This window comes from Carettochelys insculpta, chromosome 3 (assembly GCF_033958435.1).
Source record: "Carettochelys insculpta isolate YL-2023 chromosome 3, ASM3395843v1, whole genome shotgun sequence".
Classification (NCBI taxonomy): domain Eukaryota; kingdom Metazoa; phylum Chordata; order Testudines; family Carettochelyidae; genus Carettochelys; species Carettochelys insculpta.
In genome coordinates this window covers 167,336,267-167,350,767 of record NC_134139.1, presented here as the reverse complement: position 1 = coordinate 167,350,767, position 14,501 = coordinate 167,336,267, and the positions used below count along the sequence as shown (strand labels likewise).

At 40.9% G+C, this 14,501-nt stretch overlaps 1 protein-coding gene across 1 annotated transcript in view; it reads right to left on the bottom strand.

Moving 5' to 3' along the window:
* CSMD1 (CUB and Sushi multiple domains 1) overlaps window positions 1-14,501 on the bottom strand; it is a 1,701,396-nt gene that overhangs the window by 469,761 nt on the left and 1,217,134 nt on the right. Inside the window, exon 19 of the mRNA XM_074989136.1 lies at window positions 6,892-7,008. Within this exon, the coding sequence (XP_074845237.1) occupies window positions 6,892-7,008 (117 nt within the window). The remainder of the gene's footprint in view (window positions 1-6,891; window positions 7,009-14,501) is intronic.

Sequence of the window (14,501 nt, the reverse complement as noted above, 5' to 3'; positions counted from 1 at the left end):
CCAACCCCCACCCCATAAGATGGTTAATGTGGGCTTTAAGAAGGGGGGACTTGGCTGCCTGTCATAACAATCATAGGAGCCCTGAACCACTCACCCTGTTGTGTTCCTTTAACTAGTGCCTTCTTTTTTATGTTCTTTACTAGGTAATTTATCTGGTCACCGGTTGCCTTCCTTACGGAGTACCTACACTGGACATCTATCTCACACATACAAAATCAATTGTGACATATATCCTGGCCCTTTTTGCTCCTCACCATAATAAGCACTCCCCAACACTCACTCTGGGGAAAGAGAATAAACACCACTCCACTGAAGCCATTATATTGGTGAGGAAAAATTCTTTCTCCACCCTGCTGAAATAAGAGACTAGTGCAATAGCCACCACATGTCCTTACCCCTGCAGGTATTAGTACCCTGAAGGCAGAAAGGGTGTTTGCTGCCTCACAGGCTGCATGGAGAAATGTATTTTAATGTCTGGGCTTGACTTTTTAAAGCCTTCCACAGTTATTTTCGGCAATTGCGAAACCTTCATCCTGTGCTATAGCTATGGTTACACTACAGAGATCTCTCAACAGAAGCCACTGTCAGAAGAGCTGTCCTGACAAAACTTCTGTCAACAGAGCATGGTCACTCACAAAAGCCAATCAGAAGAGTATTCTGCTCTGTCAACAGAGTGGCTGGACTGTCTGGCCACTCTCTCTGCTTGGCCATTCTCTCAACAAATCAGGCACCCACAAGCCCACTGTCCTGGATGCCCTGCCTGTTGAGAGAAGCCCCCACTCCCTGCCACCCCTAGAGCATCCTCACAGCTTTTTTTGTTGGCAGAAATTGTCAACAAAAGGTGATCCTCCTCATCTGCGAGAAGCAGACGGTTGTCAGCAGAAGTGCTGACTTTTGTTGGCAGAACACATTTTGTATGTGGAAGTCCTACTGGTTTTGTCAATAAAATTCACTAGTGTAACTGTAGTCTTTGAAAAGATTTCTTCCAATTTACCATAATATCCAAGATATCCCTCCATAATTTATGAATAAAAGTATTGAAGTTTTGAGGTCAGTCTTTCTACTTGTGGTCTGAAGAATCAATTGCTGATGTTGTGTTCTGACCAGATTCTACACAGTTTGAAACAATTAACTGCAGAGTTCCATACTATTGTTGGAACAGTTGTCATCCCCCTTTAGTGTTTTAGAATGTTTGCAACAGAAAAAAATATCTTTGTGCTGCTAAGTATGGGAGAAATCAAACTAGAAAGCTACTCTGAAATGACATCAGCTTTAACAGGTTAGTTCAAATATTCAAGTAAAGAATTATCTCAAAGGGGGAGATCCCTTAGAGGTAAAAGGGTCTATAATTACCTAGCAGAACTGTCATTCAGTTCAAGCCTAATGTGAATTATCACAGAAATAACTGATTTAATAACCATGTTTGGCCTTACTGTTTAGAATTTTTTCCTTTAATTTACTTATTTAAAAACAAACTAATCCATTTATTTGTTATAACAATACAAAAAAGATTGTTCTTTTGGTATTTTCAGGTATTACAGAATATGCTATATTTCTTTGTCTTTCCATTTTCATAAATTCGTAGTTTATAGCCAGAATGAACCATCAGATCATCTTGTCTGAGATCCTGCAATATCATAAGACATTACATCCCTGTACTGAACTCAATAACTTAAAGGCTTAGTTTCCTATAAAGCAACCAGACTTGATTTGAAACATGATAGAAAATCTCCACTTCCCTTAATAATTGGTTCCACCAGTTAACCACCCTTACTGCTTAAAAAATGTGTTCTATTTTCCATTTGAATTTCTCTGGGCAAGATTCCAGACACTGGTTCTTGTCATGGCTTTCTATGCTAGATTACAGACTTTCAATACCCACTATATTCTCATAATGGACAATTTTAGAGATTTATTATTATTCAACAGTGTATGTGACTTCATGCCAGATCTGTGCAAATCAGGAAGAGAAGGGGTTTAACTTGGGTTTTCTGCATCACACACCAGTAACTAAACCCTTAGGTTACAGAGAATGAATCAGTATGTCTGAATCTGCTTTTTTTATTTTTCTTTCCTCTTCTCCTTGCAATGAGAATTTTGTGGACTCTGATTCAGCTTTGACAAAAAAGCTTTCTTGGACAAAATGGTTCTGAATCACTCTACTTCAGGTCGTACTTCCCTAAACCAGGCCATTCTGGTCTGGCAACATCTGTGACCCAGCAAAGGAGGTTGAGACAGAGCCATGGCCACCCAGCAGGAGAGCTGAGGACAGGGTCATGGCTAGCTTGAAGGAGGTCCAGCACCACAGCAGACTGGAATCCAGGCTGAGGCCAGTGGCAGGTTGTTCAGCCAGGAATGGAAGTTGAGCCAGTAGTAGGGTGGGGGGGTCAGTGGCAAGAGACCTACCCTGGTCTGGCAAATTCTCTGTTTCAGGGCCAGTCAGGTCCTTAAGGTGCCAGACTACAGAGGTCCAACCTGTAATAAGTCATCTCTCCAACTTTTCATAGGCAACACAAATTCTCACTATAAGAAATTTTCTCCTTGAATCATTTCTGTGGGCCTTTTCTTCAATTTTACATCTTTTTTAAAAATATGGACACCTGAACTATACTCAGTCTTCCAGTCATAGTCTCACCAATTCCATATACAAAGATAAAATCACTTCTCTGCCCATAATTCCCTGTTTATCCCATAGATTGCATTAACTTCCACCTGTACTGTCCACTAAATACCCCTTAAATCCTTTCCAGAGTTGCAGATTTCCAGATTACAGTCCCCTGTTCTATACATATAATCTATATTCCTTCTACCTGGACATTTTCCTTTTCATGTGTCCTTTTGAAAAATATGCAGTTTGAACGGTGTTAGATTATAAAGCAATCCAGATGTCCGTAGTTCATTGGCCTTTCTTCATCATTGTTTTCCACATCACCAATCTTTATGCCACCCAGAAATTTCATCAGCAGTGATTTTATATTTATTTTCAGATCATTGGTGAAAATGTATTTTAGTGTCTGGCCTGGTATTGACTCTTGTAGAACCCCACTAATCACCTGATGACAGTACCTCTTTGGCAACCTCTTTTTAAGATCTCTCAGTTAGAAAATAAAAAAAAAAGTATGCTTCATATTTTAGAATTCTAATATTTAATTGTAATATCATGCAATGGTACATAGAATGCCTTACAAATATTTACTATATCTATGCAATGACCTTAATCAACCAATCAGTGAAATAAATCAGGTTTATTTGTAAAAAAAAAATTAAGCATTTAATATAAAACTGTGTTGGCAGACATTGAAGAATTAAAGGATAGGACTAAATGTAAATATTTATAGATTGAATTCCATAAAATTTCCCCTTATTTTGCCTGAAGAGTGATATTAAGCTACAAACACTTACCTACCTTCTCATAATTGCTGTTCTTTGAGATGTGTTGCCCATATCCTTTCCAAGTAAGTATGTGAGGGGCTGAAGACCAATGCCATGTAGATGTGGCCAAAGTGTATAAGTGTACACTTCATGTCATTATCTAAATCATTGACGAAGATATTGAACAAAACCAGACCCACAGCAAATTCTCACATGGTTATGCTAATTAGCCATGTGAGAATGCAAATGGAAAGCCATTTGCAATTTCCAGAAACCTGCTTAGCGTAGCTCTGCCGGCAGCGGGGCTGAAGACCAGGGTTGTGTAGAATTGGCCTTTGTGAACAATACCAAGCTGGGATGGAGTTGCAGGTGCATTGGAGGATAGGATTATACCCTAAAATCATCTGGACAAACTTGACAAATGGTCTGAAGTAAATAGGATGAAATTCAGTGAGGAGAAATGTAAAGTACTCCACTTCAGAAAGAACAATGAGATTCACACATGCAAAATGGGAAATAGGTGCCTAGGAAGAAATAATGTAGATAGAGATGTGGGGGTAATTTTGGCTCTCTTCTGCATCTTGTGTGGAGCCAGCAAATCTAAGGGGTGGCATTTTATTAAAGTAGAGGTTTCTGATGCCAGGGAGCGGCATTGCCAATGGTTTCTAGACCACAAGCCTTCTTCATGCTGCAGCCTCTGTCACTGAGGTGGTGTGCTCTCCTCTGAAGTGATGGGTTTCAGGTCTGACGTGACATTTGTATAGAGATGACTTCATGAGTAGTTTTAATTCTTAGTCCCTCTCCTTTTTGGTTCTTGGACAGGAGCTATTGCTGAACACACCTATCAGTCTGGTGGGTCTTTCCTAAGCACTTTATGCAAGAATCATGGGAGTCAGCCCAGGCATAGGTTTGTGGCAGACTCTCCTGCTTTGAACCCCTGAAATTGAGATATGATAAAATCCCCTGGTGGGGAAGAATGTGGTGGGGGAAATCTCCAACTGAAACTTAACTAAGTAGAAAACTGCTTAAAACACTAAAAAAAAACCCCAAAAACAAAACCTTAAGTTAACTGTTTACGGGTACAAAAAGAAAGTCTACGAGAAGAACAACAGCCATAGCAACAGTGAAGAAAGCAGCTCCAATAACTGCCATAAACAGTAAGAAGGAACTAAAGAGGAAGCTGGTCAGGAAGGACCTATATTCACTGCCATGAAGATGCAGTGCAATGAGCTCCACAACTGACTCAACAGGTACCACTGGGGGAAAAGCTTTCAGTGACCGTGTGTGTGGTGTACACACACCTACTTGGTGCTGACATAAGCAAACACTCAAAGAAGAACTAGCCTATGGTTACCCAGATTATCCCACCTATCCTTTTTGAATACTGCACAACTTCAACACTCTTCCACCTTCAGGATTCTACCTAGCATTGGAAGTTTTATTAAAAATGGACATCAACCAAGTCTGTTCAGAATTGTGCAGTAAAATTATCCAACCTGCTGATTTTAAAATGTTTCTATCATGTATATATTGTTTAATGATCCCTTTATTTACTAGTAGATTGAAAAGTACATCCTTATGTGATCTGAGTACTTCATCTTCCTTCTTTCCCAGTTAAAAAACAAAACAAAATGAAATGAAAAACAAAACAAAACATCTTCAAAATTTTTGCCTTGTCTGCATCACCATTAACAGTTTTACCATCTCCTCGTAATAGTCTCATATCATTACTAGGATTTATTTTGTTGTTCATACATTTAACATTTATTTCTTGTAGTTAGTTCTGGCAGGTATGGACTTCTACCTGCTAGCTTTTGCTTAGAGTATCATTTTTTAACACCGTAACATGTAAGTTACATTGTTTTCTATTTATTGCCTTGTTTTCCCTCCTTTGTTATACAGTTGCTTTTTTTGTTTCTAATTACCAATCTCACTGACATTGAACCACTGTGGGCTTTTAGCTAAATGTGTCCTCTCTTTTTAACCCATCTATTTTACAATCTAGGATTTTTGATTGTCTAATTAATTTTTCGTTCAGTGTTCCAAATCTTGTTCTGGCTATTCTTTTCTTCTAATGTATTTTCCCCATAGTTTCCCTGTCTTCAGGGAAAACATCCCTTTTAAACTACTGTTATATATGCATTACATACTATGTATATAGGACAGTCCTCTCTTTCCTATATCAAATGTTTTTAGGTCATGATCATTGGTCCTTAGGTCAGTGTTTCCCAAATGGTGTGCCCAGCCCACCAATGGGTTGCAGAAACTTTCTAGATGAGGCTTAATGACCAGGGCTTGATTAAAGCAGTGCTAGGTTCTGGCCTAGATAAGAATACACTTCTCTCAGCCTTCTGTAGATGGGTGGCCCTGAGGTTGGGCACTGGAGGGAGTCACAATGTCCAGAGCAACAAACGAGGACAGGAATTGCAGGAGAAGAGACTGTGTTTATGTGTCTGTGTGGGGAGGGTGGGGAGGTTAGTGTGGGGGGGCGTGAAGAGGGGAGGAAGTTAGTTCTCCAAACTTTGCACCTCACTCTGCTGCCTCCTCAAGAACAGATAAGGGGTATGATGACAGTGCAGAAGATACACATGTATAAGGGTGAATCTTTAAAAATATATAATGGCAGATTTGGTGGGTTGCCTTAGTGAAAATTTGGAACCACTTTTCTAGGCAATCATCAACTTTCATTCCAGTGATTAATTCACCTTTATCCATTTCAATAAGGTCCACAATTGTTCCATCTTGTGAAATTATCATTTCTATAATTTTAGAAACTGTAACAGTGTATTACTGCTGGCTGAATGAGTCCTTCAGGATGACTCCCACATGAAGTCCCCTGTAACACAAATGTCCCTTTCACACATTACAGACAGGTGTTTAAGGAATAAATCATCATATTTTTAATTTTATTTAGTGATCTGTAAAAGACCTCCACCATTACCCTGTTCAGGTTTTTGAAGTTAATAGAAACACGCACATGTGCACATATGTCCCTCTGTTGACTAAAATGCTATACTCACTTATGTGTAGCAACATACCAAAATCTAGTGGAAAAACACAGAAATAATTTGTTAGCTATAATACTGTCACTGTATGCAGATGCACACTACAGAGAGAACTAAATGTTTTACATTACTGGCTGCATCTTCAGTGCCTCCATTATCCCAATATTGCAACATCTGGTGAAGGTTTCAAGCATGAAATTTTGGAATTGATGCATCAGGCATTCAAAAGTTACCAACAGCAAAATGCCCAAAGTAAGATTCATAAACCAGAAATATCTGACAAGACTAGTACAAAGAATGCGCTTCAGATCTATTATTTGTAAAATGAAATGTTATTGCCACTTTCAAAAGCTTAAACAAAACATAAGTAAGGCCATTATCACATCCAAAAAGTACTTGTGGAAATGAATTATGGATTTACCTCTCACAGTTTAAAAATAGAATTTAATTGTGTCTGATAAAAAGTGGTTATGTTTAGTTATAAATTATTCTGTACATTCTGTACATTTCTTACCCTTGCCATGTGACACTTCAATAGTCCAAGTGCAGTTTAAAGAGTTTGGATAAAAATCGGGAAAACCCGGAGACAGAATGGTTCCACTCTTCCCATGAATATAGCCACCACACAAAGCTTAACAAGAAAGAAAAAAAGAATGTAATTGCATTGGGTACTCTGCCACAGAGACTAAAATACAGATACCATCATTTGGACATTTTTGCTTTATAAACTTATCAGTACAGTGAATCAGAGAAAAATTATCATTTATTTTAAGATGGCTACTTCATAATGCAAAGTAGAATATCAGCAGATGTAATATATGCATGCTTCGATTAGGATTGCAGTTACCAGAGAGTGGCTGGTTTCTGTGGTAACCCTTCTGGGAGAGGTGTCTTAGCATGTGTGTTTGAGCATGGAATAGACTTTAGGAAACTGCAAACTGAAGATACATTTTTGTTACATTTTAGAGAACACAGATAAGTAGTAAAGTGATGAGGATGAGGATAAATACTGTACTGTAGGCTAACGAATGTGGTGAACATTATCTTTCAATATAGGTAGAGAAAATTATCCAGTGTAAATCAAACACAAAAATACCAGACAGGTGCATTATGTGATATGAACCAAACACAAATAGTATGGAACTTATTTTCAGTATGACCTACTTCAGTGTATAAAAATTTTCACATAGCCCACATCTACACTAGCCTCCTCCTCTTGGAAGGGGCATGGTAATGAGCAATTTGGTAAGATGTTAATGAGAAGTGGCCATGAATATGCAAGTGCCTCATTAGCATAATGGCAGCCACGTGCAATCCGAAAACACCGCTTTTGAATAGGGCGCTGCCCATGTAGATAAGGGCCTTTCCAAAGGACCTCCCCCCCAGACTTCAAAAGCCCCTTCCTCCTAAAACCAAACAGGAAAAAGGGGCTTTCAAAGTCTGGAGGGTCCTTTTGAAAGTCCCCCATCTATATGGGCAGCACGCTATTTGAAAGTGGTGCTTTCAGATCTTGTGTGGCTGCCACTATACTAATGAGGCACTGAATATTCCTGGAAGTGCCTCACTAGCAAATCCCCAACTCGCTCATTACCATGCCTCTTCCGAAAGGAAGGGGCTAGTGTAGATGTAGTCATGTAGTTTTATGGATAATATACTTAAAGTGAAGAGTACTTTACATAGGTTGCACCCCATTAAAACTTTTACAACTTTCCCCTCCATACTCCGCCATGAAAACAAGATTTTTTTCCATTCTTTCCACAATCTCCCTAGACAATTTATTCCAGTCGTTAACCATCCTGACAGTTAAGAAGTTTTTTTTTTTTTCTACTGTCCAGCCGAAACCTCCTCTGCTGCAGTTCAAGCCCAGTACTTTTAGTCCTATCCTCAGAGGATAGAAAAATAATTCTTCTCCATCCTCCTTATAACAGCCTTTAATGCACTTGAAAACTGTTGCCATGTTGAATCTCAGCCTTCTCTTTTTTAGACTAAACAAATCATTTAAAAATCTTGTCTCATAGATTGTGTTTTCTAGATCTTTAGTAATTTTTGTTGCTCTTCTATAGACTTCCTCACATTTGTCAATATCTTTCCTGAAATGTGGCACATAAAACTGCAAAAAATATTCCAGTCCAGACATAATCACCATAAAGTAGAATAGAAGAATTACTTACTGTGTCTTGCTTTCAACACTCCGGCTAATACAATCCAGAATAATGTTTGGTTTTTTTTGCAACAGTGCTGTACCATTGACTGATATTTACCTTCTGGTCCACTATGCCCCCTACATCCCTTCCCACAGAAGTTCTTCCAACTCAGCCATTCTCTATTTTGTATGTGAGTAACTGATCGTTCCATCCCAAATGGAGTACTCACCATTTGTCCTCACTGAATTTCATCCTAATTACCTCAGACCACTTCTCCAGTATGTCCAGATAATTTTGAGTTATATTTCTGTCCTCCAAAGTACTTAGAACCCCTCCCTATGTGCTATTGTCTACAAAGCTTGCAAATATACTCTGTATGCCATTACCTTAATCGTTGAAGATATTGAACAGAACCAGACCAGTTCCCACTCATTGGCCGTGTCTACCCTTCCAAAAATCTTCAAAATGGCCATGTTATTGGCCAAATTGAAGAATACTAATGAGGCATTGAAATGAATATTCTGCACCTCCTTAGCATGCCACCAGCCACAGAACTTCAAAAGTGTCACAGTTTGCTCACCCGCGGCTTGTCTACATGGGGGTCTTTTTCAAAAGGACCCCGCCAACATCAATATCCCCACCGAAATCAGCTGATAGGAATATGAGGATTTTGATGATGGCAGGGTTCTTTTGAAAAGGTCCGCCATGTAGATGAGCCGCAGATGAGCAAACTGCAGCACTTTCGAAGTGCTGTGGCCGGCGGCATGCTAATGAGGCACTGAATATTCATTCAGCATTAATGAGTATTCTTCAATTTGGCCATTAGCATGGCCATTTTGAAGTTTTTGTTAAGTATAGAAGTAGCTGTTATGTCTTTCCTGCATGAATATAAACCACTGATAACTAGTCTGTAGAAACTCTTTTCTAATCAATTTTTCACTCAGTTCATAAAACACGCAATCTAGATTGCATTTCCCTAGTTTGTTTAAGAGATCATGCAAGACAGCATTTAAAGCTTTACTAAAGTCAAGATATACAACGTCTACCATTTCCCCCCATAAACAAGACTTGTTACTCTGGCAAAGAAAGCTATTAGGTTGGTTTGACATGATTTGTTCTTGACAAATCTATACTGACTGCCACTTATCACTTTATTATCTTCTATCTATTCACAAACTGACAGCTTAATTATTTGCTCCATTATCTTTCCAGGTGCAGAATTGAAACTGACTGGTCTGTAGTTCACTGGGATATCACTATTTGCCTTTTTACGGATTGGAATTATATTTACCCTTTTCCAGCCTTTGGGAATTTCTCTCATATTCTTTGACATTTCAAAGATAATCACTAACAACTCAGATATGTCCTCCATCAAGAACTCCTTGAATAGTCTAGGATGCGTTCAGTCTGGCCCCGGTAACTTGGAGATATCTAATTTGTCTAAATAATTTTTAACTGGTTCTTTTCCCATTTTAGACTCTGATCCTTCCTCATTTTCATTAGCATTCAGTATGTTAGATATCCAATCTTCTTGATGAAAACTGAAAATGGACATTAAGCACTATGGCCATTTCCACATTTTCTTCATTCTTATACTTTTAACTATGTGTCAACAGTGACATTGTTTTGGTAATTATGTTCCCACATGCACACACATAAACATCCCCCTTCCTCACCTGACTGAAAACTAGATTAAGACAGACAATGTAGATAGATATAACTTTACTACTACATACATAATTATTTGGTATAACAATAGTTAATAAAAGCTTAATTATCACACAGCTTATAGAAGTATTCGGTGGTGTCAACACTTGCATTCCTCTTTTGAAAGAGGCATGCAAATGAGGGAAATCAAAAATGCAAATAAAGTGCAGATTTACGTATCTGGAGCCTCATTTGCATATTCTCATTTCAAAAGAGTGTATTTCAAAAGAAAAAAAAGCAATGTAGCCATGGCTTTTTCAAAAGTAAACCCCATCTTTGAAAGAACCCTTCTTCCTGAAACAAAATAGGAGGAAAGGTTCTTTCAAAGATGCCGCTTACTTTCGAAAGAGCCATGTCTACACTACTTTTTTCTTTTGAAAGAGCTTCTTTTGAAAGAAAGAGATGCAAATGAATTGCCAGATCTTTAAATCTGCACCTCATTTGCATTTTTTAATTCCATCATTTGCATGTCTCTTTCACGAAACGAATGCAAGTGTAGACACAGCCTATGATTATAACTGTGTGGAAATTTTGCAGTTGCATTGCTGGGAAATACACGACAGATTTTACATTATGTGCTAACTTACTGAAAGCACTCATTTAACCATTTTATATTAAGCTAATTAACAAGTCTACTTTTAAAGTCTCAGAAGATATTTTTAATACTCAAAAATAGTTTGTGTAGGTTTGGGAATCATACACAAAATACAGGTTGAATTCCTGCTGTAAGTGCAAAATTTCACATCATCTTTAACTATGGAGCTACAGCTGAAAACCAAATAAAGTAGTACTGCCTACCACAGCATCTGGAGGGATGTTTGGCTATTTGGACCCCTGCATGTAGTTTTTTATTGTCTTATTTTACTACAAAAGATGACTGTCATGAAACACAGTAATGTGCTTTTCCATTAGCGTTTCCTTCCCATACTTATCTACGAAATCACCAGGCAGTATAAATGGCAGAAAACATTTTCTTATTCTGCAAAAATTCTTGAGATTGTGTAGAATTTTCCCATCCTAAATTGGGATTAATAATTGAAATCTCAAAACATTTTGCAGACTGGAAATTTGAAAATAGTTAAGATAAGGCCAATATATATATTTTCCATTTCAGTAATTTTGAAACATTTACTTCATCCACTTTTTATTGTTTACACAAATTTCATCTTTAATTAAGTTAGTTTGTGAATAAAAAGTAGCTTTGAACTGAAACTCACTTTTTAGAAAGACAAAAATAAGTCATTTTGATCATTTCAAAAACCAAGAAATTATGTGAAAGTAACACTTTCCCCTGAATAGTTTGATGACAGATTAGCAGTTTTCAATTTAAAAAAATGTTTTGTGGAAAAAAATCCTCAGCCAACAATACAACTAATCTCTTCAATGTGTCTACTTATTGCTGATTCCAATCAGTTCAGTGTTGTTATGAGTCTGCAAGAGCTGGAGTGTCAGACTGTCTTCCTGGGAGTGATGTCAAAAACCACTAAACATAATTTGAGCATTCTTTCCTCGCTGAAAGATAACCTTCAGACTTTTAAAAATACCATCACAGGACTTGTACTCTCTCCATTTAAAATGGAGCTGTAGAAAAGAGTTTAAGAGTATTGTATAAGAGAGATACCAAGTCCCAGGGTCCTCACAGAGCATGAGAGTAGGATGGAATGAAAGACAAAAAAGAAGTGATATGGAGCTAATTTGTATTAGGCCACATCTACGCTAGCAAGTTACTTTGAAAAGTCCAGCTCTTTTTTGAAAGAACATGCAGAGCGTCTACACACAAAAGATGTTTCTCCACGTGCCACTTGTTCTGAATGCAGCATGCTAATGAACAGCTTGGAAAATGCTAATAAGGTATGAATGTAAATTTCTGGCATCTCATTAACATAACATAACATGCATACAGAGCTGCCATCCATGAACAAATCCAACAGTTGAGGGAGCAGCAGGCATTGTATCATGCTGAGCTGGCCTTGTGGCAGGAGGCCTGGGGAGAGGTGGTGATCATGCTCTGGACCATGTTCAGGTCCTGACAGAGCTGTCAGCCTTGCCCCCTATCCCACTAGGCCACCCCCCCATATCTCCCCAACTCCCACCTACTGCCCCATCCATTGCCCCATGGCCCTTGACACCCTGCTCCTGCCTGACCTACTCCCAGCATATGGGACCTCGCCAAATGGCTCATAGCACCACAGTGTCAGCCACCCTCAAGTCCCCAAACACCCACCCCCTGCTGAGCCTAAGTCTGAGTCCACTGCACCCCTGCCCCATGCCCCTACCTCCCTGTGATCCCAGGCCCATGCCAGCCCTGACAGGGGCCCTGCATCCAGGGTGGGAGGAGCTCCTGTGGTTGCCGTGGCTTGTGTCCCTCTGACACCTCAGAGGACTGAGTCCCTCCCTCTGTCCCAGGCCCCCGCTCGAAGTTCAGATGCCTTCATGCCCTGTCCCAGGCCCCATCAATGTACATAGTTGCCCCCTGTACACAGTTATGAGAATATTTATCAGGTTGAAAAAGTTATTTGTTTCAAATCATTGTTTAATTTCTCAGCACCCCCACATCCTTTGTTATTGGGGGAGTCAGGGTGAGGATGGATGGGTGGGAGGAATCATGGGGGATGGGGTGGGGATGCAGACTGGAGGAGCCTGCCATGAGGCCCAGGGGTAAAAGCCTCCCGGCATGCTTCCTCAGTGTAGAAGCATGGTGGACCTGATGGTCAGGGCTGAGGTGGTTTTTCATAACTGGAGCCAGCCTCAGCCACTCACTCTACAAGGAAGGTATTGTCCTTGGCCTTGACAAGGTTGTGGAGGGCGCAGCATGCCACCATGACCTGGGAGACACTTTGCACCAGGACATCAAGGCATGTGAGGATGCACTTGAACCTCAGGTTCAGCTGCCCAAAGCACACTCTAGTGGATAGCTTCCCTAGATGAGACAGCTATTGAACAGCCCCTGGGAGAGGTCGGAGTAGCCTGTATATGGCTTCATGAGCCAGAGCTGCTGGGATTATAATATAGTGACATAAAGTATAGTGACATCCACAAAAGCAAGCTCCCACTGGAGGATGTAGGGTCCATTCCTCCATCCTCTGGCAGAGACTGGAATTGTAGAAAACTCACGCATTTTGGGTCTGATCTGACCAGCCCACACAGATGTCCATATCATGGAATGGTAGCCCTTGCAGTTCATGTATCAGCTGGCACTGTGGTCTGGAGCTCAGATGGTGACATCTATTGCACCAAAGCAGTGGGGGAAGACAAGGTTGGCAGACCTTGCAATGGCTGCATCTAGGCCCCCCAACACACATTAGCCCCCAGAACAGCACCTGGTTGATTGCTATCATGACATGCAGGGGATGGAGAGTGAGCACACTCATGAGTGCATAAAGGGGTGACCCTTCCTCCTCCCAGCCCCTCTCATCCTGCCCCCTCCTGAGCCCCCCTTCCACCACCACATGAGTCAAGCCCTCTGGCAGGGGACCAATGTAAGTGTTGGGTGTCATGGTCCCCCCGGGCTGGCTCTCCCCATTCCACCTACCCTGCCCGCTCACACACCTGTCCCTGGCCCATGCAGTTGCCCTTGCCTGGAAGCCCCCTCCCACCTCCCCATGCTGGGTCTGTCAGCAGAGAATGATTTACTTCATGGAGGAGAGCCCCCAGAGTCGACTTGCACACCCTGAACAGCTTTACCACAGAGCAGTAGCTGTCTGGGGTGCCCAGCTTTCAGATGGTGAAGGCCATGCTCTTCTGCAGGGTCAGGGCAGGCTGCATTTGAGTGTCCTGGCACTGGAGGGTGGGGTAGAGCCAGCTGCAGAGCTCCTTAAAGGTGTCTTTCTTCATCTGGAGGTTCTGCAGTCAGCGCATCATGCCTCTCAGCCAGGACCACCATGCTGGAGATGGTTGAGAGCTCCAGAGGTGCCAGCTGGCCCAGAGGGGGTGGGTAAGCATGGCTGGGTGAAGAGGGGGAGGGCAGCCACTAGTAGGGTGTCTAGCAGCCCAGCCAGAGTGTGCAGTTGGCTCCAGGGCTGCTGTGGTTCCACGGCTCTCAGATATAAGGGGCTGGACCATGCACAGGCTCAGCTTTGCTAATCTCAGCTTGGCAGGGCTCAGCAGCCTGTGCAGGAAGGAGATATTTGAGTGTGGCCTTTTAAGAGACCATGTGGTGGACACTAGCGGAAGGGCTTGCAGCCATGTGACCCCATCTACGGTATTTCCTGGCCCATTCTTTCAAAAAAGCACCTCGGGCTGCATGGCCACACTCTTTCAAAAGAGCGGATTG